This window comes from Zootoca vivipara, chromosome 11 (genome assembly GCF_963506605.1).
Source record: "Zootoca vivipara chromosome 11, rZooViv1.1, whole genome shotgun sequence".
Classification (NCBI taxonomy): domain Eukaryota; kingdom Metazoa; phylum Chordata; class Lepidosauria; order Squamata; family Lacertidae; genus Zootoca; species Zootoca vivipara.
In genome coordinates, this window is record NC_083286.1 from 27,516,362 (window position 1) to 27,544,045 (window position 27,684).

Here is a 27,684-nt window from a genome sequence, read left to right on the forward strand (position 1 = left end):
AGAGAGACATTAAGTGGTTGCCTCTTAGGCTATTCAGTTCTACCACACTCCTCAATAAGAAGTTGAACAGCCAAACAAGAGACCCTGTAAATGTGAGGACCTTTCATGAATTGCTACCAACCTTCTTAAAATCCCAAGGAAACTGTGCAAAACACCAGAGACCTGGTGCAAAGTTGTTGATCCTGGAACATAAAATCTTGGCATGTACCTCATTCCAGCACTTCTCAGATGAAAATGGGGACAATGGGTGGGGCCTCAGGGCAGAGTCTGGGAACCCAACAGCACTGACAGTGGCAGGGCAGCACAATCTAGATTTCAAGGGGGAACTAAAAGCACATGAGAATAGATGGCTCCGGTTGACAGAAAAATAGTGCTATATGTGGATTAAATAAATGCATATTTATTAAAGAGTATTGGTCTAATTTTATAAAACATAGCAATAAGTTACTATCTGAAGTCCACTTAATAGATGGCAGATAATAATTATGTAGAGGCAGTAACCATTTTGCACAGGGGTTCAGTTCCTGACCCTTGCACGCATTGGTGGAGTACACATAAGCCCACCTTGTTCTGCCACCATTCTGCCTTCTTTTGAGTCCAAAAGGACCCCCATGTAGGCGGACGTGTGTCAGTCAATTGCATATAAAATGGTTGCTGCAGTTAGAAGCATTTATGAGTACAGGTAACTTGGAGCTTGGGTGCATTTAACTTGCACAATTTCAACCTTATGCACCTGATGGCTGGCTGGTTGAAATCACACAAGCTGAACATAAAGAAAGCAGAGAAGTTAAAAAGCTCTTTTTTGCACAGGATATCCCCAGTGTGGAAAGAGTTTTTGAGGTTTCCACCTTGCTTACTGGGGTTTAGGAGGCCTTTCTTGGAGGGTGAAACCCATTCAGTGCACTAGCTCTGGAAGGTAAGATTGCTCACAAGGGTGATTCCAAGGGGTTATTTTGACTATACGCAATAAGTTGCAAGTTACCTGTACTTTGAAGCACATGAATGTAGAGGGCTGAGTCAAGCATTTCCTTAGCCCAAACGTACCCAAATTCATGGAGGTTGTCTTTATATTTCAGTGGCTATTAGCCACAGTGGCCGTATTGAACCTTCATGTGCTTCCTGGAGTCAAGAGTAGGAAACAGAAAGCTGGGCTAGGTGAATCATTGGTCTGATTCACCAAAGTTCCTTTTCTGTTCTTATTCCTCTTCAACATGCTGATGTGCATTAAAGAGAATTAAAATGTAGCATCTCAGAAGACCTTTGCCCATAGAATGCCTCTCCTACATAACAATCTCAGTTTCCCAATCAATTCCAGCATGAGACTCTGTAATAATGCTTCAGATCAATGACATTATTCACCAAGTTGCTGTCTGATTATGACAGATGGACCAATCTTGTCTCATCACTTTTATATGGCAGAGAAGCATTTTCCACCTATATGTATGCTTTGTTCTACTTTGTAGTATTTTTGCTGATTTTCTAATGACTTAAAATGTTCTTTTATTTCTGAGTGTTGCTACATGTCCAAGAGCAAATACCATTAATCTTTTCTTTGTCTCAGCCTAGAGACAAAAATTGTTGCCTTTTTACAGTAATTTACAAAAATAAAATAAACAAATAAATGATGGAGAGAGGTTTGCCTTGTGGACGAGGAACAGGGCTTCTTCAGTTGTGGAACATCTTCTTTGGAACTCCTCTTCTCAAAGAAGCATGCTTTGTTGTGTATTACATAGGTGATACCGAGTTACGGGGAAGGACCTCAGTAGCGTGTTCTAGATAGAGATATTTCTATTGGGACGTGGGTAGCGCTGTGGGTTAAACCACAAAGCTTAGGGCTTGCCGATCAGAAGGTCGGTAGTTCGAATCCCCACGACGGAGTGCACTCCCATTGCTCGGTCCCTGCTCCTGCCAACCTAGCAGTTCGAAAGCACGTCAAAGTGCAAGTAGATAAATAGGTACCACTCCGGCAAGAAGGTAAACGGCGTTTCTGTGTGTTGCTCTGGTTCGCCAGAAGTGGCTTAGTCATGCTGGCCACATGACCCGGAAGCTGTACGCCAGCTCCCTCGGCCAGTCCAGTAAAGCGAGATGAGCGCTGCAACCCCAGAGTCATCCGCGACTGGACCTAATGGTCATGGGTCCCTTTACCTTTAATGATAAAGCTCTTTGGCCTGCAAAGGGCCTCCCCTTTGTGACCTCTTTCCCTTTCACTCATTTTGGGGTCAGTCTTGGAGAAAAGGAAACGGAATGAAATTCAACTTAGAATAGGTCAAAAGTATGTATGAGCTGAGCTCAAATTCGAAGGGATATTTGACTGATTACAAAAAGCTCACTAGCTTACTATGTGTTTTTGAACTGTCACCACCACCCCCAGTTCTGAAACCCGACAACAAAACAACTATTATATGTTTTGGACTTCCTCCTAAGTTTCTGCCACTCTTTCTTTATCATTCTGTTAGTAATATACTGTAAATAGAAACTACAACACAAAACAGTGATGCTACTGATATAGCCCAGGTGTGGGTCACAGCTTCTCAGTTGAACACTATTTTTAAATTATTCATTTGTGGGGAGGGGTTTCAGTTGATCATAATTAACTGCAGCTTTTCCAGTATCTCAAGGTAGTTATCAAATTAATAAATCAAATATTTGATTAGGATGCAGTTCTATGCAGAAAGGATAGTGATGTGCCTTCCCTCTTTATCTTTGCAATGCAAATAAGGAAGTCCCATTTCCTACACTTGTTTTGTGCTGCAATTCACACAGAGTTCCTCATTCAAGCACTGCACTTCCCTGTTCCCCATATAAAGTTCCCTTAGAGCAATTCAACTCTCGCCTCCTGTGTTTGTGCAATGTTTTTCTCATGATTGAAGGCTAGTTTTCAAACAGGGCAGTCCCCATGTTATCTTCTTTCCGGGCGAAAATGCTATATTGCTCCCACAAACATATGGTTGAGCCTGACCGTGTGAACCATGTCTCCATCCATATTATGACTGCTGGGCAGTCCATTTGTGCCCTCAGAATCTGATGTCATGCCATAAGTTTGAGCTGCCCAACTAAGGCCTGTAGTCGTAACTCTTTTAACTATCCCATTGAATGCAATAGGACATACTTTTGAGTAGACCTGGCTAGGATTCTCCTGTATATAATGGTTTATTAGGAAGAAGTGAAACAATGCTTTTCATAACTGTTTGTGTGAAACATGCTTAACTGCTAAGGTCCAAGTTCCTAACTGAGGATCCCAGTGCCATGATACTAAAATCTCACTTGATAAACTATATTAATTCATTTACCCCAATCATGCATACTTTGAAATCTCCCTTGAATTTATGGGTAATTGTAAATGTGCATTTTGGGGATATTGTACAAGAAAATTACAATGGACTTTAAAATCCTTTAGATGGAGACATAGTTCAAATAAACATTCAGTATACTGCATGGTTCTTTGTGAAAAAGGTGAGAAACAGCACACGAACTCATTAAAGATATATACAAGTGTAGATTTGCAGTAGCCTTAGTATTAACTGTACTGTATTAGCATAAAGGTACATGAAGCTAACAATTAAAGTTGCATATTGCAAATTACTTTGGATTTACTGTAGTGCCTGTTTATACTACATAGATCTCAATTGTCTTAATAATCTGTTGATCATACAAGGCTATTATGTAATGAATTGAATGCATCACAAGTGAAATCCCCACTTCCTATGTGATATCTGCCTAAAATCACAACATTAACCTTTCCCTTTCCCAGACTAAAGCAATGAAACTTTTGAAAGCATTTGCCTGTCTTTCCTCTGCAAAGTACCAGTGCTGCTTTCTTTCAACTTGCTGTCTTATGTAGAGCGATATATTCAACCTTAGTGGCAAGCTCATCATACTAATTATGACATCTAATGGTTCAGTTACCTTGATGACTCTGGTAGATGAGATAGCCCAAGGTCAAATGTTTAATAGTGGCTTGGTTTTATTCACGCTGCCATGGGTTTTCCAAATACTGTTGCAGATATGCTATACAGTTAACATCAATTGTTTATAAATGCCTTCTAGATTTTCTACCTATGTGTAGAAGCAGGCATTACATGCCTAACATGGGGATAACATTGTGCACAGGAAAGTACGTCCTACATAGGTTGTGAGCCTGGTAACCGCAAGAACTTGCTTAAGCAGCTTGAGCCTGCCTGTGCTCTTTCCACAGGTGCATATGTTTATCTTGAAGCTGCCATTCTGTAAGAGATGGATGTTTTGTTTCAATAATGACATTTTTTAAAAGTTCTTCCTCCACTGTTCTGTGTGAGAGAAGCAGATGCCCTGTTGTGAAAATGACCGCATGACTCTGATATTAGGCTTATTGACTGTAGGGAATCTTCAGCTTGACCTAAAGTACTTTCAGATGACCTGCAATAGTCTGAGTGGTTTTACACATCCTCTTCAATCCATGCACATTCAATAATTTTATATTATAATTATGTGTAAGCATTGTAAATCAACTGACACGCAGACACACATTGTGGTTTAGATTTTGCAGAGACAAATGGGAAGGCAGGGAATTAAATCAGCTCCAGATTCCTCACGAATCCCTTTGTGTCCCTAGAGTAGAAACATTGACTCAGGACCCAGTTCTGTTCCTATTATTGAATTTAAAAAATAGTGTCAGGCTACGGTTTCATATTATTTTAGATCAAAATAAATATATATGCAAATACTTGTTTTGGTAACTTATGCTAACTTCTGTGTACTTTCAAAAGACAGGTGTGGTCTGAATTACATCAGAGTGCTCCAGAATTATCCGGCATTTCACAAGTTCAGATGTCTACACTTATTATTATTTTTCAACTATTGAGAATACTCACATGACATGTGATTTTCTGTAGCTTTCATTCTTTATATTATGCAATTCATTCAGAATTGTTATATGGCCTTTTAACTTAGCCATGTTTCTATGCTTCTTGGTAAATATTAAAGTCAGCACTATTCTTATTATATATGTAATATTCTTATTATATATTCTTATTATATATGTGATGGTAGTACAACAGTTAATAAAACAGGACTGCCTTTCGTAAACATTTTTCTGTGTTGACTGCCAAGTGACAAAAAGGGCCATTCTGCATTTTATTCATTTCAGAGGTTTACCCAGGTTTGACACCCAAGCGAACAGTCCATACAGAGTTTCTGTTACCCAAGGTTCCCTAAGAAGCTAAGTAGCCCTGTGATTCTGTAAAATTGCCATTGTAATATGACCCTACCTAACAGGAATCTAGTTGCAAATAACAATAATATTAATATAGTAATAACCCTGGCTACATGCAGGGAAAATGTGCGGTCATGTGCTAGGTTACATAATAATCTAGGCTGATCAATATAGATATGACGGTTACATGGAGTGAGCCTATTTTGTTGGGTCTGTTTCTACATATAACATTGCATGCATTAAGCACACTTGCACATCTAAACACTTTCCTCTTTTCATATCTTTTTCATGTGAAATAGCCTTTCACATATTTAAAAGTGCCATTGGTCTGGTGATATTAAACCGTATTACATTGCAATTGGAGTTATGTCAGCTCCAGAATTTAAAGTCAACTGTGTCCTTGGGGTTTTTGTTTGTTTGTTTGTTTGGTTGGTTGGTTTTTTGGTGTATAGGTCAGCACTGTTGCTTGAACCATCTGGGGCTGTTTGTTCTGCAGGGAGCTTTTCTGCTTTCTGCTTCTAGTCTAGCATGCTGTGGTCTGGTTTGCAGAGGCTGATCTGTGGCAGGATTACTTGGCTGGTTTTCTTTTCCTTCCTTTTGATCAGGATATCAAGCTCCCCAACGTGTCTTTGCATGACACAGAAGGTGAAACACCCAGAGAAACACCAGTGGAAGTACTGAGTTGAGGGCCAACAAGACCAGTTTGATTGCCATAGCCAATTCAAAGGAAACATAGAGCCAGAATTGAATGGAGCCAAAACTAGAGTATATTCAGGGTGGTAGGGAATTGAAGTTAGCACAAACCTAGAAGGCAGCCAAGGGAAAGGGATGACCATGAAGCACCAGGTCCCACCTGCCCCTGAGGTTTGGCTGGCCAGACCTTTAGTGTGGTGGGCCCTGCCCTGTGAAACCCCTTCTTGATAGAGGTTTGGCAGGAATCATTCCCAATCATTTTAGACATCTTAAGAAAAGAAAAGAAAAACCTGTGGTAATCGTGTTAATCACACAGGCCCTTAAAACCCGAGATCTTTAAAACCTGAGACCTGCGATTTCAGCTGAATTTGGGGGGGACCACTTGAAGCATCCAATGTGTCAAGCTATTTCAATTGCTTTTGTTTGATTTGCTCATTGCAAACAGCTGAAAGTCTGTAAATTTTGATAATAAACCTGATTTGCAATGGGAGTTGAATAATTTCAATTACAACTGTATGAAAGTGCAATTTATAAATATTTAAGTGAAATAAATAAATCTTAGCTACATGGGTGGGTGGTCAGACAAAGACCTGAGTCTCATCTGGAACCTTTTAACTTTAGGAGGGTAATCAGTGACCTGTAAAGAACAGATCCTTCAATTGAAAATACTTGATTCAGGAAAATAACTCAGAGACCCAATGGTGTTGGTTCAACACTCTATATATCTTACTGAGTATAAACTGGATGAACCTCTGGCTCCTTCCAACCAATGAAGGCTGCTCTATTAAGGCAAGTGGGGTGCTGCCCCATCAACTTCAGTCTGCCTTCAGCCAGCTCACACTTGCCATTATAACCATTTCAGGATGGGGAGCTTCATCTCTCTTATTCTCACACAGTGAAGAGGAGGATGGGGACAAAGCTAGAATTTGTTGGTTCTGCCTGTCAATTGGACCTGGCTCCACCCACTGTTGGGTTCCCTGCCTTCCACCCTCCCTGTTCCAATAGGCATCAGTCACCACTGCTTCTAACTATATAATTACACGATTTCAATGGATTCTGCATATTTTAATTGCAGTTATATCTACTATGTTGGGATGGATATGAGCATGTAAGCAACTTATGTGTCATGTTGTCTGCTGCCTATTTCTGCTACATTTGCTATGTGTATACTATGATGCTTGCATTCTGGCAGGGGAAAATGATATATAGTCTGAATGCTGTCATACAAATAATTCTGTCTTGCTTTTTTGTCAATAAATACCTTGCAAAGCAGAAAGGGAAGAGGGTTCTTGAGCCATATTGTGTAATTTATGGCTAAACAGTAAGCACAATAAAGAAACTCGTGTGTAATATGTGAGAACCATCTTATGTGTGCTCTTAAGTGTCATCTATATTCGTATAATAATCATGGATCAGCACCAGGAATTAGGTTCTTTCAATATCTTCCACTGCTATGTGTCATATACATCTGTGACAAGTGACATTACAGAAGGTCATGTCACTTTTAACTGCTTGCATTAGAGCTTTCTGATTTCCCCGGTGCCTTTCCTTTGTTTGATTAATAATGCTGGATTTCAAGCAAGGTTGCAGACAGCAAAATTTAAAGCACAGATTCTGAAGTGATGTTAAGCATTCCCTCTCCCTACATAAACCTTAAGTAAAATACTGTTTCCTTAATGTTTGCCCTATAATATTTTTTTCAGCTATTCAGATGCTATGCCATCCAAAGGTCTGAGAAGGAACAGCAATGCCTTATAAAAGAAAACTGAAATGATCCTAAATAACTACAGAATAAATGCACTTGAAATGTATATGCTGTGGAATAAACTTTCTCTCCAACCACAGTCGGCTGCATTACTTGCATTGCCCCCAATAACACATGAGTTACGGTATATGAACAGAAAGATAGAACCAAAGACAGAGGATGGGGGGAGTATTGTTCTCTCACCCCTGAGAACCACACTTTGGTTCCTGCAATACCTTCAGGTGATCCTTTGAATCGACAATGAAAATGAAACATTGATGGCCTGCTCCAGCACAAACAGTAGCAGAAGCTACATTAACACTCTTATTTTTGGCACTCCTCCTGTGCTGCTCTTTTCAACTTAAAAGGATAAAAGGAAGTATTGCTGTTTAGTGGGAAAGCATTGCTAGAAAAGGGAAGGAGGAAAACTTAATAAAAATAATCAGGTAAAAATAATGGCCCCTAAAAAGTATTTGTATAAGTTCTTCACACAACTTGATAGACTTCCAAACTGCAGTTCACATAAAAGCCTAGCATATAAGGGCTTCCATGGTGTGTGGTCAGTGGACAAGGGGACTAGGCTAGTCCCCTATGTTCCCCTGGCACTTTCTTCCCAAAGCCTGGGAAGTTTCTGTCTGGCTTAGGGAGGAAGACACGATGCCTCTGGCCCGAACTGTTCCCCTACAGAAAATTTCACTGCATGCCGCTGAAGGGCTTCTTCCTTACTTTCTCCATGACATGTTCATGAATTCCATTTCCTGTTAAGGACAAGCCAGAAATATATTTTCTGACTCTAGCAAGACCTTCCCCTCACCACTTATGCCCTTCCACTTCTCAGCAATATGGGGAGAGAGATAGCTGGGAAAGAGAAACTGATAGGATAGAGGCAGGCATGCTCCATTTAATTTTTTTAAGCTTTCATCAAGAGTAGTTGGGAGGAAATGATCAGGGTTACCTACCCCTGCAGTATTATCAAGGAAAGGGCAAAAATACCAAGTAGATTTTCAATGAGAGTTTGCTCATCACAAATAATGACCAGTTTGGGATGGAGATTTTTCATTGCCAGAATTTATTTCTAAAAGGGGAAATACTTCTGTCCATCTTCTGCCCCTTCTCTAGCCTACACTGCGTATACCCATTCCTCCCCCCCCCAAGCTATTTAGTAGGGATACTGTAACTACTCACAACTACTAGCAGGTAGCGCTGTGGTCTAAACCACAGAGCTTAGGGCTTGCCGATCAGAAGGTCGGCGGTTTGAATCCCCGCAACAGGGTGAGCTCCCATTGCTCGGTCCCAGATCCTGCCAACCTAGCAGTTCAAAAGGAGGTCAAAGTGCAAGTAGATAAATAGGTACCTCTCCGGCGGGAAGGTAAACGGCGTTTCCTTGCACTGCTCTGGTTCACCAGAAGCGTCTTAGTCATGCTGGCCACATGACCCGGAAACTGTACGCCGGCTCCCTCAGTCAATAAAGTGAGATGACCGACCCCAGAGTTGGTCACGACTGGTTAGGGGTCCCTTTACCTTTACCTTTTATTCACAAAGACTAGTCAGCTTAATAGGCAAACTTCTCTATCATCAAATCTGTTCTGAGAAAGTGGCTAGGATTAATCTCGTGTAGAAACAACCTATGGTGCAGGTTTTCCTGAATCTTATACCTAGGTAGTAGTTACTTTGAATACTTTGAATGTTTTTAAAAGCCTTCTTACACATAGAATTTAAGAAACCAGGGTATTTTATACTGTTATTGTTAGTAGTAGTATTTATTCATCTTTGTATCACAGGTCCATATCAGATATATCTATGACGTGCATAATATTTCAACTGGAAACCAAAACAATGAAAACAAAACAATTTTGAGACAAAATACGTTAAAGAAATAACCCTAGCCTTCTGCATACACTGTATTGTTCATGTGAGAGTGTTGTGAACACCTACCTTAAATCTAAACTGTGTTACAAGAGTTAAGCATGCAAAGGCTCTTGGTACATATTGGCTGTTAATACATATATTAGAAATCATGGTAAGTCATAAAACAAGCCATAGAAAATTTCTGGTTTGCACATTCCCCAGCCTTCCATTCATCTCCCCATTTCCTATGCCAGGAGGATGTGTTTGGGCTCTTTCACTTCCCCTTTTGATCGACTACAGCATGTTACTTAGTTCAGACTTGGAATTGTGCTTAAACATTACTACCGTATGGTAGCTTCCAGTAGCTATGGTTCAAAGATTGTTTGAAATAACCACATTAATATTAACCACAGTTTGTTTGTCTTGATAGTATGGCAAAGCACAGTTAAGTAAAACCAAATGCAGTAGTTTCTGGATAAGCAGGGGGAGGGAAGAAGTGAGTGAATGAGCCTAATGCTCACTGCAGCTTGTTACAGACCGTCAGTCATGGCCATATGGCCATAGTGTGATCATGCAAAATATGGTTGCAAACTGTCCAGTAACTACAGTAATACTATAAATAATACAGTGTCAACATGCAAATAGTGCCCTGTTAGGTGAAGGTCGCAATCTTTCAGAGGTTGAAAGAAAATCTACTGTTTCTTAAATTCCATTTCTATGCTTCTCAATGTGTGCCTTTTGTATATCTTAATGCTCTAGCACTCAGTCAAGGAGTCCTTATCCTTGGACTCTTTACCTTCATGGACCACCTTTTACTTTGTTTTTGGTCTACTATATATATATCAGAGTCGTACAGCTTGCTTTTTACAAGGATAAGTTAGTTTCCACCCAATCATTGCAAATCTCCTTTCAGTTCAAGGATCAATTGCTTGGCAGGGATATGAGAGTCCTGGAAAGGAGATCACAGCTGCTTCACTCCTTTCTGGTTGCTTTGCTCTTGTGCTGTGCTGACCTAAGCCATAGTTTGCCTTAGTGTGTCATCAAAATCCTAGTTTTGGCTCTAACCATGAGCCATAACGAAGGTTTGTCCTATATAGGTTACTGCTAATGGTTTGTCCAGGAGAACTAAACCACAAGTCTGGGTTCAGATGACATGCTAAACCAAACTATGACTTAGCTGAGTGCCAAACAGCAGCAAAGTGACAAGTGCAAACTCGGCGTGTACATTCATGATAAGCTATGCTTTTTTCTTAACATAGCATTCAAATCAGGGCACCATCTTGATGGGATTGTATACAGGACAAAGCTTTTCAGAGTATTACCGTAGTTTGAATCTGTAGGTTAAATTTTTCTATTGTGCACTTACTTGAAATATTTAATAAAGATTTCCAACCACAGAAGGCTTAATGATTTGGCAGAACAAAACGCTACCTTGTTGACTCGTGACAACTACTCCTGTTTGTGTCTGCAGGTAGTGGAGGACATGCTAGAGGACGAGGAAGAAGAGGATGACAGAGATGACAAGGTAATTATCTTTCCTAGCACTTGGGTACCTGGGGATGGGAGAATTTAGACATGACACTGTTCTTGCAGACAGTTAAAAAGGAGCTGAAGTGTTTTTAGTCCAGAAAATTGGACAGAGCTGTTTATCATCCTAACAATGCCAGTATATATTGTAGGAAGGGAAAGAGGACTATAAATCCTCCTTTTTTGTCCAGAGCTGGGTCAATTTTTTTTCCTCCTACCAGGAACAAAAATAATTCAGCTTGTCTGGAACTTGATAGCTGTTGTGAAGATAACTGCAGTGACAACTGTTTTTGAAGGACAAAAATTTGTCCTGTCTTGAGTATTACAAATAGGGCTGCACTTACTTGTGGGAAGAAATGTTGTAAAAATAGAAAAGCCACACTGTTTGAAGGTGGTCTATTGCCATCTATAATTTTCTGAGAATTACTTGGCAGAAGAATGTTTGGTGCGTGTTTCACTCCGTATGATTCTCATGGGCCTCTTACAGATGGATTTGGGATTGGTGTTGTGCAGCCCAGCATCAACCTAAGGGACTATGGTAGCTCTTTTAGCTCTGGAGAATGTTGCTCAGTTCCTAGGTTGCTGGTCAGGTCGAGGATTTGCCACCACAGTAAATAACAGCTAGTTTATACAGGTTATTGAAGCAAGCAATAGGAGTGCATGGTTGTCCCTAGAGGGGAGGGAAGAGGCACAGAGAGGAAATTAGAATGACCTTGTAAAAGTGAAGCAATGGCATTAGTTGGCAGGGCTGGTTTGTGGGGAAGTAAAAGTACAGCAAGATAAATGTTTTGTTGTGTTTTAAGTTTTGAAATGAGGGTATTTATAGAGAAAAGTATTCAGATTCTTTTAAAGCACTTCACGTTAAATACAGAAAACATTGACCTTTACAAACGTTCTTGTACTTCTGTTGTAATAAAGCACTGACTTTTTTTTAGGGCTAGAAAAAAGCTAGAAAAAAGAAAAAAGTATCTTAATTTATGCCCTTGACCTTTGTTGCTAGTAGAGATGTACAGTTCTGTACCGCTATAAGAATTCGTAGGTTGGCAGCTACTAAACATTTCAAGTGTCAGAAAATTCACTGTGATTAGTTAGCTCTTTGAACGATTAAGCTCTGTGTTTTGAAAGATGAAAATTTGGACTATTTCCTTATTATCTTAACATTCAAGAGACAGAGACAGCATTTCCCCCCTGTACATATTTAAATCATTTTGCTACAAGCTGCAATCATGAAATAACGTCATACCTAAATTTTCTTTGTGCAAAGCCACGTGTGCTTTCTTTCAGTACTACATAGTGTGTATATGTCTGGCAACAGAATATGTGATTTATTGTGAAGGTCAGCCATGTAGATGTAGTGAGCTTGTATATTAACTCAAAAGCATTTCTCCTCTGATAAACGTAGGTCTGCTATCCATTTGTGAGTATTTTCCTCCTCTTGTTCATATTTCATTATAATTATAGCATATTATATGGGAATGTCCAGTAATTTTTGTATCCATAGAAATAGCTGCAACACCTGTAAAATGTATACACATAAGTACTTCTAATATACCTTTTGTTTAAATAAATCTTAGCTACTTAGTAATTAAGGAATTGACCCATTCTTTTTGTTACTAAGTAATCAAGAAAAGTATTTTATTGTCTTGTGTAAATTACTTAACAAGCAAACCAAACTAAGCTAGAAATAGCATCCTATCTGGAGTGGTATTTGGCAGTCTGAATCCAACATAATGGTTCCGAAATACTTCTTGAATATAACTACTCAAGCCATGAAGATATGAATTCAGTGCTATTTATTCTTATGGGACAACATTTAGACTGAATATTCACAATATAATGTTCATAAGTGTCTGGGTTTATGTAACACTATAGTTCAATGCAAAGAATGTACTGTATACAGGATTATTTTGCAAAGCATTTCTAGAGACTAGACACTGTATTTTTGGAAGAGAACCTTTACATTTGCAGAATTTTAGAAGGATTAGTTTTAGTTTTGCTCCATACCCTAAACTAGACTTGTATTGCATGGATAATTGTGTATAATACACAACAAGAGTGAATTCACACATTTTAACAGTGTGTATAATACAGTTTTGAGAGAAAACAAATGTAAATTCTGCAGTGTTGATTGATGCTGACCTCTAGCTCTCATTACTTTTCTGTTTTCTCATTTGGTAAAATAGCAAAGTGAGGTCAGTGGGTCCCCTTATAGAATAAAAGTCAAAAGATTAATAAATGTGCCAAAGCCTCACTTTAATTGAAGCTGAAGCATATGTTGCAAGCATATAAAATATGTCCCAGATGTTTGCCCATGCCAAGTAACTTAGTTTTCCCCGATTACCACAAGGCAACTATTAGTCCAGTAACCTTTGGACTTGGGGGTAAATAGGGTATTACATGGCAGACAACAAGAGCACCTGTTTTCCATTCAATAAAGACCTTTGGCAAGCTTTGCCTAAACTGCACCATATGTTTTCACTTAGCGTATAGTTGGGTGATTATGAAAAGTGTCTTTCCTCAGAACTGGTATAGATATTTGCCTCTTACTCAAAACGAATGGATAACTCATTGACTGCAATAGGTTTTTAGATGAAAAGGGTTTTCTCTCTGATGGCCCCAAATAAACTGTAGATTCATAAGCTGAATAATTAACCCTTCTGTGATAGATGTTTGTTAGTAGCCTATGAGGAGTTTTTAAGTGGCTGGAGAAGTGTAGTTCTGATAAATAATCTTGCCCACTCAAATATTACTTCAGTATTGATCACATTACATTGTTCTGACTTGCTCTTCCACTGATGTTCAAGTCATGTGCCATGTAACACTCTTATCTTGTTTGCTGTTATCCTATTTAAAACATTCTAGATATTACAGTTGAATATTCAGTTGGTTAAATTCAAATCAGTGGCTGATAACCAATGTCACTCATACTCAGAGTAGATCCATGGAAATAAATTAAGTCTGTTCATTTTGACAGGCCTTCTCTGAGTATTACTAACATTGGATATCACCCAACATGTAAAACTCAATACTGATAGACTAAGCCCCAAATGTTGCAGAATTCCAATTTCCTACACATGTAGCTACCGCTTGTTCTGCAAATTCTTCCCTCTGATCACCTATTCCAGCTGTGCCTGCAGCTTGAACTAAGGGGTGTGATCAGCTCTGCTAGTGTTTAGTCAGACAGTCAAATAATTTGAAACTCCAGATCACCTCATCAACGTAAGCATACCTGCCTACCTTGTGTGATGCCTGCTGGTTGGATCTGGAATCCTTCAGAAAGGATAGGATGGAAACATCAGATGCAATAAAAGATAACAGAAAAATTGTTTGGTTTCCATAACCCCTTGGTCCAAACAAGCTACTCTTGTAACTTTGACTTTCACAATATGTACTTAAATTGGTGCTGGTTTTACTTGGGACAGTCAGGAATTAATCATGCCCATCTTCAAAGCCATGTCTCTTCACACATTTTACAACCCTGTTTCTAGGGGCTGTCACTCAAATTAAAAATGTCTTGTTTCTTGTGTTAAATGCAGAATTAGCCATATTAACATTTTCTTCAAAGTGTTAATAACTAAAAGACACTCTAAGCATCACTTTTGAAAGCAGCCTTGATCTATCATAATGCAGCAATCGTTCCTGATCTCGCATTAGGGCAATTGACATCAAAAGCAGCACCGTATGGTTCTGAATTAACTTGCAATAACCATTCTTAGTTCAGCATTGAGAGATCACATTTGGACTTGTGTTAGTCTCTCTGGGACTGTGGGTTTGCAAACTATTGAATACATTACTCTGATTCTTGCAAGGAGCTTTTTCTCTCTCGTCAAATATAATATACGTAACAGTAATCAATTTATTGAGTATTCCAAGTATAATGCAAGTCATGTTGAAGGCAGTTCTTAACTTTATTAACTGTTTAGGAACATAAACTATATTAGGTTTCTCTCTTTACTAAAATGCCTCTGGATATAGGGAACTTGTACTTAAATATATAGATAAATGTTCAAAGAATGGGTTTCCAAATAACACAATGGAAATATATTTGCTGGGAATTTCTGAATCTAAGGAGGTTATGTACTTATTTATTATAGAATTAAGCTTCTCAATTACTGTATGTCCAAGCTCTGGACAAGGACATTTTAAATCTATAGGCCTGGAATACTAAAGAGAATATTAAAAGTATTTAATATTTAAAATATTAAAAGAGAATTGTTAAAAGTAATGCTCTGCCCATCACTAGTCACTATAATGCTTCCTTAAAAGGGACCTCTGACCATTAGGTCCAGTCGCGGGCGACTCTGGGGTTGTGGCGCTCATTTTGCTTTACTGGCCGAGGGAGCCGGCGTACAGCTTCCGGGTCATGTGGCCAGCATGACTAAGCTGCTTCTGGCGAACCAGAGCAGCGCACGGAAACGCCGTTTACCTTCTTGCCGGAGCGGTTTCTATTTATCTACCTGCACTTTGACGTGCTTTCAAACTGCTAGGTTGGCAGGAGCAGGGACCGAGCAACGGGAGCTCACCCCATCGCAGGGATTCGAGCCGCCGACCTTCTGATCGGCAAGCCCTAGGCTCAGTGGTTTAACCCACAGCGCCACCCTCGTCCCATCAATGCTTCCTTAACACACACACACAAAAGGTCAGCGCCAAGTTTGCCCTTGTTTGCTTCCTTTCCCATCTATAATTTTGTATGGATAGTGATAGGTTTTTAACATTGCATTCTGACAGTTTTGCCAAAGGTACACATTTCCCACAACTTCAAGTATCCCCTTATGTCCCTAGTTGGCACTTGGCACTTAAGTTCCATATTCCAAGTAATCAACTCTGAAATTGAAGAAAGAAACTTTCTGATATATCTTAGTGGCTTAGTTCGAATGTGATGCTAACTCAAATTATGCTTGTCTAGCACAAGCATGCAAGCATGTAGAGAGATCACTGCCACTTTGCCACCTTGTTCCCCTCTGAAAGTTTTGCTGCCCTGCTGAACTAAGCCACAGTTTGGTTTGGGGTGAAAAGGAGTGCTTCTGTGGAATGTTCATATCTCCTAGGAACCTTTCACTAACCAGGTCTACCCATTGTATCAGAGTTCCTGGCTTGCAGGTGGGCCTGAGCTTATACAGGCACACCTTGCGCTTTGCAGATATTGCTTTTTACAATGACATGGGTGCAGCTGTGGGCAGCTCAGCTGCTTCCAGGGAAAGGAAGCCTCCTGCTGCCATTGCCCCTCTTCTGACCTGGCTAGGGCTAGAGCTTGGTTTCCCCCCCCTCCCACCCCTGCAGCCAGCAAGCCTGGCTTAATAGACTATACTATAGTGTAAACATAATTTTTATATGCACTGAGAAACTTAAAAAATGGTGCGACTCACTTTATTGCAATACTTGTTTTATTGCGGTCGTCTGGAACCAAACCCGGCATATCTCCGAGGTATGCCTGTACATTCTTCTTTTCGGAAATTAGCCATTGGCTATATAGGTGTAATTCATGCTGGTGAACAACCAAGATGTTAGAACTAATGGCCATGAAGATTAATGGGAAAGGAAAATTAGATCTGGTCTTGAGAATTTTCCTTCTGTGAAGTTTTATTTGTTTAACTGTGCTGTATTCTTTGGCTTTCTTACTCTTCCAAATAGGGTCCTATATTGGAAGATTAGTAATAACTGCTTCCATGCAAGCTAATTCTGTGGTGGTTCTGCATTGTGGAAAAAAGTGTGTTCTGGTTATTCTTGGAAGCTAAATATCTTATGACATTTTAACTGGCAGGGACTAATTTAATTTGTTTGGGTGTAGTATTTTTTTTTAATGGTGCAACTCTGATTCCATAACGTTAATCACTCTGCCTAATAAATGGTGAGTGCCAACAGGATTGAAGCTCAGTTGAGACCACTGACAAACGAGAGGGCAAAACCATTGAGGACTGAATACGTTCAGTAGCCACAGAATATTAGAACAGCAGCAAGGAAGTTCAGAAATGGTTTTGTGTCCAGCCAGGGGAGAATAGTGGAATGCCCTCCTTGGGGTGAACGTCTGGTTAAAACCCTAAACAAGAGCATTCCTTTTAGTAAGAAGGATACACGGAGACATCTTGTTGTACATCCCACTTGTTTCCTGCCTGTTTTTCTGTGTTGACATAAGATGTTTTGTTATTATACACCTGAGAAAGAAAAAAAAGGGGGGATAACTTCTTTAAATGTTAGTGTTGGTTTGAGTTGGGGTCAAAATGGGCAGCAAGAAGAGCAGTATTTTTTAACATGCTCATATATAAATATGTTCAAGGATGGATTATCAATGACGCAGTTGTACCAGGGCCGATGTTTTCAAGGGGCCCCAGGCTCTGACCTTACTTTTTTTTTTTAAAGGGAGTTAGGCAGCCCTCTCAGAAAGAAACTTAGGAGGCAGGCAGGTTCAGTCAGCCTCACTCCTTCCACCATTCTGCCTTTTTAGCCAATGAGTTTCTAATTAATCATATTAGTTTGTAATTCCTTGGTTTGGGATATGACACTTCCAGCGACTTCCACATTCTATATACAAACAAGCACTGTAGCCACCGAGGGAGGAAAGAAGTCATTTCTCTGTGTTCATTCAACCCCCTGCTGCCCCCAGAACCAGGAATGTGCAATTGCAAGTAGATTTAGAATAATTGAAGAAGGGGGCAGAACCTTTACATGTGTGCTCATAACTTCTGGTCCCAGTTCAGATTAAGTGAAGGGACTTCACTTGTCTCTACCCAAAACGGCCTTGCTTTACCCTCAGTGGTATCTGCAAGTCCTGGCAAGATGCTTGATGTGCATTTTAGAGGTGGTATTTTTTTAAAAAAAGAGTGTCAATATGCGTAAAGGTAAATTACAACACTATTTCAGTTTCTATATTTTGTAGTGGCTTTTCCCATTCACTACTCAGCATTGTGGAAGTTACTCCAGAAGATACATAATTCATATATTAATACTTCATTGGAATAATCAACAATTCTTTCTTTCTTTTAGAACAAATCAGTATAGTGTGGATGCCTACACATTTCTTTGGGGTACATCATTCCCACTATTCTTTGGAAACTCATTCTTCTAAATATATACATTTGGATTTAGAAGATGAGCTATCTAGCCCTCTTGTATGGCTGGAGCACTTTTGTGAATAAGTAGGTTACATTTCTTAATCTTTTCAAGGGTTTTCTTTTTAAGAGACTTTCCTTTTCAGTGTCGTACCCTCCCCCACAAGTACATTTCTTCTGCTTTTGCCCTGTGGAAAGAAATTAGAACTGTGATTTGGTATGCTAAATTACCTGTACTAAAAACTGTAATTTGCAATATTAAGTCATCACTGTCATAGTTTTAGAGTTCTTTCCTTTTAAATCAACCAGACCTAATTACTTTTTTATTATTAAAGATGTTCATAGTGGCAATGAAGCTAGCTGAAAATGTTAGTAACAATAAAGTGTATTGCTCACTTAAACCTATTCCAAACAAATTGTACCCTTTTTTGCATTAAAAGTCCATAATTTCAGTTTAAGCATTCCCCCACCCTTTATCCTTTACCTTTCTAATGGTATCCAAGCATTATAATCTGTTATCATGACATTGCGTCAAGTTGGAGGGGTTACCGGTAGTTAGACATTGGTATGTGTATTGAGCTCAGGATAATGCTATATAATGTGCACGAATATGCAAAGCTTTTAATTCTGCTTGGTGATTTCCAGCAATCCCCCTTAAAAACTGCTTTTGAGGGTAGGGGGATCCTCTGAAATGAGATATTGCATGGAGAGCTGCTAAAAATTTGGTGCCTTGCCATTTGTGTGTGGAAGCTCTTTCTGCTAGCCCAAAACCACCCTTGGATACTACTAGAGCTGGACAAATATTTCAGTTTTAGCTTCTCCTAGCTTCTCACTTTGCAACTTCAGTTCACCTTTCCACAGCAGTCTGCAATAAAGAGGGGTTCTCATGAAAAATAAGCCTCTTTAGTGTCTATTTCTCCTAACTTACACCTCTTTTATGCAATTTGCCTAATGTGAACATTTTTGCAACACATTTTTGACCAATGTAATGCATTTCTGTATGTTATTTTCACTATTATATGTATGTTTTTACCCTAGTATATGTGCATTTTTGTTGCACATTACCTGGCTGTAGAACTGCATTGAATAACTCAGAAAAGGGCGAATTTTAGAATCATAGAATTGTAGAGTTGGAAGAGACCACAAGGGCCATCCAGTCCAACCCCCTGCCGAGCAGGAAACACCATCAAAGCATTCTTGACATATGCCTGTCAAGCCTCTGCTTAAAGACCTCCAAAGAAGGAGACTCCACCACACTCCTTAGTAGCAAATTCCACTGCCGAACAGCTCTTACTGTCAGGAAGTTCTTCCTAATGTTTAGGTGGAATCTTCTTTCTTGTAGTTTGAATCCATTGCTCCGTGTCCGCTTCTCTGTAGCAGCAGAAAACAACTTTTCTCCCTCCTCTATATGACATCCTTTTATATATTTGAACATGGCTATCATATCACCCCTTAACCTTCTCTTCTCCAGGCTAAACATACCCAGCTCCCTAAGCCGTTCCTCATAAGGCATCGTTTCCAGGCCTTTGACCATTTTGGTTGCCCTCTTCTGGACACGTTCCAGCTTGTCAGTATCCTTCTTGAACTGTGGTGCCCAGAACTGGACACAGTACTCCAGGTGAGGTCTGACCAGAGCAGAATACAGTGGTACTATTACTTCCCTTGATCTAGATGCTATACTCCAGGGGTCCCCAAACTAAGGCCCGGGGGCCGGATGCGGCCCAATCTCATTCTCAATCCAGCCCGCGGATGGTTCGGGAATCAGTGTGTTTTTACATGAGTAGAATGTGTCCTTTTAATTAAAATGCATCTTTGGGTTATTTGTGGGGCCTGCCTGGTGTTTTTACATGAGTAGAATGTATCCTTTTATTTAAAAAGCATCTCTGGGTTATTTGTGGCATAGGAATTCCTTCATTTCCCCCCCAAAAATATAGTCCGGCCCCCCACAAGGTCTGAGGGACAGTGGACCGGCCCATGGCTGAAAAAGTTTGCTGACCCCTGCTATACTCCTATTGATGCAGCCCAGAATTGCATTGGCTTTTTTAGCTGCTGCATCACACTGCTGACTCATGTCAAGTTTGTGGTCTACCAACTTGAAGTATGCCTATGTTTCAGTTTGTGTATCATTTTTGCAAAATGCAAATTAGGCAAGTTCATCTTTACATGGGGGATTTCTACCCCATCTGCAGATACAACCTGTTAGGAATGGGCCTGAGTGAGGAAGTTCCCAATTGTTCCTACCATGTTTCTTGTTCCTGGTTAGAACAACTCAAGGAACAGTTGAAGGTCCCACGTAGCCTCTGCCTTTGCTACACTAGATAAAACAATCAGCACTCCTGCCTTAAGACAGAAGCAGTTATTCTGTGTGCCTAAACAAATGGTAGCTTTATCCATGATAACATTGCATTCTGTATTTTTCGTGCTGCTTTTCTAATTCTTATTCTCCATTTAATAGATTGCCTATTTGTAAGATTTGTTTAATGCTTCTAAACATAGCTTTAATGTGTCCTGGCCTTTTTACCTCCACCCCCTTCTTCTTTAGGCTCCTTTTGTATTTAGCTCATTCCTTCTCAAGCTTGTGATCTGTGTCCTTATTCCAGGCAGGGCAAACCCCTGTATTTTCTAGTCTACTGAGATCCCATTCCTGCCAGAGGAAAGGAAGAAAGAGAGGACTATTTTCCTTGTATCTCCCTTTTCTTCTGTGAAAAATCTTGCAACAAAGAATACGGCTCCTTTTCCCTGTAGTGTGAAGAGATTTCAGACAAAACACTTAACCTGCATCCAATCAGGATTTGCTGCCTCTGGTTGCCAAGGGAACTTCTTTATATTCACATCATTTTAGCATAACTCAATGACTACAGTTATTTGCGGTGACTTGGTGGGAAAGCACTGCGCGTTGGTGACTTTTCCAGTGTTTTCTCTAGTGTTTTGGGAAAGCCTTGCTGGAGAATATCCATTATTTCTCCGTAACACATAGCTAACATTGAAAATGGCCATGTAAGGAAACAATATAATACACACACAAGTGAAACATGCACAGGAATATTACCCACTGTCCAGAATATATAGTGAAAGTTGTTATTCATTGCATATTTGGTGAAGGATCAGTTTTCTAAAACCTAGTTCACCTTGAAGCTTTTTGCAGCAGCGACAAAAGGATTCCTGAATCTATCCCATCTGCGGTGGGGAAGACCAAAAAGGAATGTTGCCTGTGTAATGTCAGAGATCGGTATCTGCCTCTGTTCTGAGTCATAATGAAAGTCAGTAGTGCTCTGTACAATACATATAGATAATGCATGAATATATCCAGTGGAAATCTGGTAACCTTCCATATTAACTTCAGTATAATATGTTGTGGTTGTGTATTGGGTATCCCTTCTGAATATCACCTGGTACATTTCGGAGAATAAGCATGTAGACAGCAGAATATATTTATTTTTCAGGTGTGGCTTTGTTAATAACTGTTAAACTTCATCCCAAGTTGGCTAATGGGCAGAGAGAAAAGTCTCTCCTGCCCAGTCTACAGTGCCATTGATCCTCATCCAGACAGCCCAAAAATCATATTAAGACCTCCAGCTGCCCTTGCTGCCTCTGCCAGCAGCTAGAAAAGACATTTATTAGGTATGTGGCAAGCTAGTGCCATTAATTTTCTTTGTGTAGCTAGTTAAGAGCCCATTAAATTTCACAGGTAAAGGGAATGCAGAACATGCGCTGAATTGTGCATCTCTTTGTGGGAATGAATAGGCTGTGTATATAAATGGAAAAATGTGTTGCGTAAAATTATATGGGTCTCTGCTCATGAACAGATTTCAGATCATATTCTATTTAGGCTAAAATTGTGCATCTTACATCCCAAGGGCTTGTTCACACATTCCTGTTAACTGTTTGATAACTGCAGCAATGACTTGTATGCGTGTATGAGCCAGCACAGAGTTAGATACATTTTTAACATTACTAGAAATGTTGAGCTGAAGCATTTAGCTGCTAGTCATTTCATGTAATCAAGTTACCAAGCTGATGCTGCAGCAGAATAACATGGTAGCCCCAATGAAAACTATTCAAGTAATGTGCCTGCATCTGTGAATCAGCCCTAAATGTCTGGAATCTGACAAAATGTCTGTAGCCATCTAATCTTCAGCAAACCTGCAAGCATCTTAGGGGTGTGTGTTAATAATGTGGAAGCAAGCTACTAGGCTTAAGAAGAACACACACACACACACACACACACACTTTTGAGGGATGGGGGAGGGAAAGTGCAGCTGGCTGAATATGTTCTGTCTTCCACTCCTGTTCCAAGGATCATAAAAATTTCACAACCCTCCCCCGCCCCGTTTACTTAGCATTGCTGTGCCCTAGATCTGACAATATATACCTCCAGTAGCTATAATGAAATCCATGGAAAGGAGGCACAAAGAATCGGGGGGGGGGGAGGAAGACATCAAATGATGGCAGCTTTTATTCCCTGCTGTTGAACGGAAAATGGGTAGATAGTTTGCAACCAAGGCTGGGGGGGGGGGGGGAAGCATTTAAACTTTATTTACAAGACAATAAATAATACAAAACCTACCTGACAAATACTGGAGATGAGTGCTGTCATTGAATTCTTATATTGTAGCTGGTGATATTTTCTTTGAGACTCACTAAAATGAGCCATAAGTACTATTTTGGGGAGGAAAGTGTTTTTTACAGAGGCCCAAACAGTGCCATTGTTGCGGAAACATAGTGTGTTAGATGTGCACTCAAATTGCTTGCCTTTATCACATTTACGTGATGTATTAACTCCTCCGCTTATACACGGGGATATCAAATTTATAGATTCAGACATTGTAGAGCTGCACATCTTTGTCCTGGCCTTTGTCTGATCCACATTGCAAGGTTTGCTGCCCCAGATAGTTTACTCTGAGATCTAAATAGTGACACGTTTAAAGCACACAATAAGCGCTTAGTTTGGAACAAGGATTTCACCTCAAATCTTATTCTCCATGCCCGCATTAGCAAGATGTTGTGATTTGTGGGGGTCCCAGCCTGAGCACGTTCATGTCCCTTGCTAGGAGATTCCTGCATTGTAGGGGGTTGGACTAGATGGCCCCTGGGTCCTTTCCAACTCTAAAATTCTGTGGTTCTATGAAATGCCAGGCTATGTGCTACAAGAACTTTTAAAAATATTTGCAATGCAATGCTGCTAGATTTTTCTTAAACTCAGATAGAGCTGACTGAAACGCCATATCACGTTAAGGAAAGTAAACTGTATTCCATTTCCAAAGACTTAATTTTCAGACATATTACTCCCTCCAATATTGAACTCTGGTAGAGAGTAAACAGGATAGGAGGCAAAAGGGGAACCACTGAGAAACAGGTGAGACGTATTTACATACTTGGATGAACTCGTAAGGTGAAGTCTAGAAGATTTTTATTTTATTTTTTAAAAACCCAACAGGGAGAAAAAGCACACAGGCCTAAAGCAATTCATTGAGGGGTGGGGGGAGGGAGTAGTTTGATGTGTTTGAGACACAGCTTAAAATGTGCTAGAGGACACATGAGTGGCTTTTTGGAGCCCGAAACAGGAGCAGTCTAGATGTAGTTGGACAGCAGCTCCTGTTAATCTGTGACATTGACCACATGGGTTGACAGGGGCTGGAGTCCCAATGATTTCTGGGATGCCACAGGTTCCTGACCCATGTGTTAGGTTAGGATGTGAGGTTGCACTGCAAGATTTTAGGCTGCAGATTACCAGGGAGCGAGCCCATTGAACATAGCTGGATTTACTTCTGAGTAAAGTAAAGCTATATAAAGTAAAGCTGTATAATGTTGTGTTCTTACTTTACTGTGTTATCTCAGACGCAGTTTTTCCAGACGCTTTTGTCATAGGATTCTTTCAGAATTAGAATAAACAAGGAAGGACTTAATCCTTGCAGCAAGATTTTGCATCTTCATAGACATGGCATTTAGAATATATCCTGTTTACAGATTCAGAAGACTGAGACCTCTGGTTGTTTACATTTCTGATTGTTTTCTTCAGCATTCTGTAGTTCCCATGGCTACAAAAGCCATTTCAAGAACTCATAGATTCTGAAGCCATGCTGATAGAATTCTGCAAATTCCGTTTCCACTGCCCGTCCACAGAAATTCTGCCTCTGGTGTGTTTTCAACATGCCTCTGGGACTAGATCTTCAAATCAAACCCTGAATTAAATGTTTCCAAACAGAAGTAACACTTCATTCAGCTATCATGACGTTAATCACAGGCTAGAAACATGCATGTGACTATTACAACAGGTCCTCCTGCTCTCAGTGACATATGTAACTCTTTGGAATGCTCTGTGTCTGAAAAAAGGCCTAGAACTTTGAGAACTATCTGGTGCGACAGGCCAAATTCTGTCATTAAGTGGTGAAAGAGCCTGCACTATTTGGTTTTGGTTTCGTTCAGCAGGTAGCCTTTCTGTAATATCACAAAGTGCTTTTGAAAACTTTCCTCCATTTCATAAGCAGTTTGCCGTATGGAGAGTCTACCCCAGCCAGCCAATTAGGAGCCCTGCTTGGCCTCCCAGAGGAGGGGGCAAAAGTAAATAATGTGCACCACTTTTTGTTCTCGCATTTTTAATACATTAATATGTTTTGAGGGGAAATCATGACCTACTGGTTTATTTATGAGTAACCGAAACGGCAGAAGATTTTTCAGAATCTTGACAAAACACCCATCTTGAAACTTGTACTGTATTGGATTTAGAATTATTTGGGTAGTATGTGGGATCAACAAGGTCTATATATTTTATTCTGCTATGTAGCATATTATACCACCTTATAAAAGTTACTGCAGAGTAGCTAAAGGAACAAATCTTTACACTACACATACACTGAAACCCTTTTGATTTTTGTGAATTCCAGACAAGCAACAAGATTAACCTGATAACTAATACTTAATTCCAATCTGCTCCCCGATCAAAACAACAAACAAACCCTTGCTTTTGTTAAACTAACCACACACAAACATACAATGGAAATCGAATAGCTGTTAAACTGTTGTTTGCACTTTTACCCAGTATTTAAAAGACAATTATTTCCAGAAAGTTGGCACTTGTAACCATACAGATGATAAAATTGATTCCAGTTACAGTCCATCTTTGTTTGGACAGGAAATACCAGTAGTGTTTGAAAAATGGATTATTAAGGACTTTTGGTTCGCTGAAGGTGGCTCACACAGCAGCATACTAGGAAAACGTGTAGCATTTCTCCAGCCCGGATTATTTTCTCTGCAAATCTTTGGAACAGGAAATAAAAAACAGCTAATGGTTCGCAGGGCATGTGGAATTAGTTTAAGCAAACCTCAACCCTTCTCCTTCTGGCTGCCTCCTCTTTCCTATGCTGTTTTGTCTATGCTTGCCTCAGAATATGTCAACAAATTTCCTTTAAGCTCCAAAGAGGAGTGAGCAGTGGGAATGCAGGCAGTATAGTGGTCCTTTCCATTAAGGGGGAAAATTCAGAACAGATGTGCATTCAAGAAGGTACAAGTTGGTCTTGTTAAAATATTTGTAAAGAAAAATAGCTTCAGGATCTTCCAAATAAATCTCTATTGAGCTCTAGAGATATAAGAAAGGGGTATGGTTTTTGTTATTCTGATAGCATTCTTTCCACACAATACTTGATGATGAATCAAGATACGCTTAGATCTGGGAATCTAAACTGAAGAGGCATAAGTAGGAACAGAAAACAGTTGTGACTTGAGGCTGGATTATAGTAGTTAATGAACAGAATAATTGTTTCATGGTCCTCTTATATCATCAAATTTGCTGGAAAGAATGCTGCAGCAGCAAAATGACTAATTAAAATAAAATCTTACATATCCTAGAGGTCTACAGCTATGGCTACAACTACACAACCATGCTTACTGTATGTAGGATACCTGAATGAGGTTTTCCGTTAGGAGGTAAACACTTAGGAAATATCATGGTATAGTTTGATGTATGTTACCCAAGTGGCATGGATCTTTAAGAACCGGGTTTTGGGGCTAATATTTTCACAGGGAGCAAAGGGAGCACAGTGACCCTTGCAAAGTTTTTTTTTTAATGCATTGTCATTTCTAAGCATGAATGGCATCCAAATGTATATTGAATCATTACAATTAGTTCAGTAATATTTGGGTACTTAAATGCTATCTGATGATTCATTCTTCCAGTTCAATTTCTAAAGAACAATGGTGCAAAAAATGAAGCTAATATTATTTTAATAAGCTATTAAGTATTAGACCTTAAGACATATTGAAACGGAACAGAACTTTTCTTTTTTTGTAATGTAGCTTTTATTCATTTTCATCTTTAAAATGTTTAACATGGTTGCATTCAGATTGGTCTCTGAACATTTTTAAAGTTTGCATGTTGTTGTGTGTTTAAAACATGCTGTGCATTTCTAAAGCTTTTATCATCCCAACTAATAATTTGGCTCCATATTTTGGACATAGAGTTGTGAAGTTGGGGAAGAAGGAGAGAGGAACAGGAGGAGCTCAAGCTTCTCCTCCCCAAAACCCCAAATACCTATCCAATCCTGCTCATGACATCCATGGGCCTTTAACAAATATTAATATGTTTCAGGCTTCATTGGAATGTCAGTTGATATAGTAAGGCATATCATAGGTCAACGGTCAAAGTCAATTAGTCTTATTAAGTCTCAGTTTGCCACATCAGTCATTTTGTACCATTATTGGCCAAATATGTTTTGCCCATTTGACATCATGGCAAACCATGTTTTGTCTGCATTGAGCCATTGTGCATCAAGTCCTGAAGTTAATTTATCTCTGAAATGTGTACTTTTACTTCCCTTTGATTAAGAAGAACAAAATACTACCACTCTTTTCTAATACAGTGGGGGAAAGGCACAGAAACATTGCCGAACCCTGAAAAATTGAAGTGCTTGTCCTTAGACTCTAGGTGTGTCTGGTTTCTTACTTCACCAAAGAATCTTTTATTATCTTGAAATGTAGATATACTCCTGTCAGCAGCAGAAAATGCATTTCAGAAATGTGAGCTGGTAATATACTGATACTTATCTCTTACCAAAGTGCACAGGATATGAAATTGGCATCCTCAACATATAATAATAATAATAAACGAAGTTGCTGAATTATTGGAACATATATCTAAGAAACTGATACAGTGACAGATGAAGGTAGCCACTATTGCATACTCGTTTTATATGCCCTCTGTGCACACAGTTCAAAGTACAGGAAAATAACCAATTCCACAATGTGTGTGTGATAGATAGATAGATAGACACACACACACACACACGTACACACAACTTTAATGGTGGCTTCCATGTGTTTCTAGGGAAGACTGTAATAATTCCAGTATGACCAGCAAAATTTGCCTTTGATTGCTGATTTGGCCTCTTTCTCATAATCCTTAGGACAGTGAAAAGAAAGGATTTATGAATAAGCTCTATGCCATCCAGGAAGTGTGTGTCAGTGTCCAGAACATCCTTGATGAAGTGGCTTCCTTTGGAGAAAGAATAAAGAAGTGAGTGTTGACACACTGGTGCTCAGTTGCTCTCAGATGGTGTTCACATGCCTGTGTTTCCCCAAGGAAGTTGCGAAATGTTACCTGTTTTAATTTAGACAAAAAAACATTGTTACGATGTTTTGCA

At 39.6% G+C, this 27,684-nt stretch overlaps 1 protein-coding gene across 5 annotated transcripts in view; it reads left to right on the plus strand.

Moving 5' to 3' along the window:
- MCTP1 (multiple C2 and transmembrane domain containing 1) overlaps positions 1-27,684 on the plus strand; it is a 174,594-nt gene that overhangs the window by 134,896 nt on the left and 12,014 nt on the right. For all 5 annotated transcript variants that reach the window (XM_060280199.1, XM_060280195.1, XM_060280194.1 and 2 more), the window contains 2 exons: positions 10,948-11,001; positions 27,448-27,557. In XM_060280199.1, the coding sequence (XP_060136182.1) occupies positions 10,948-11,001; positions 27,448-27,557 (164 nt within the window). The remainder of the gene's footprint in view (positions 1-10,947; positions 11,002-27,447; positions 27,558-27,684) is intronic.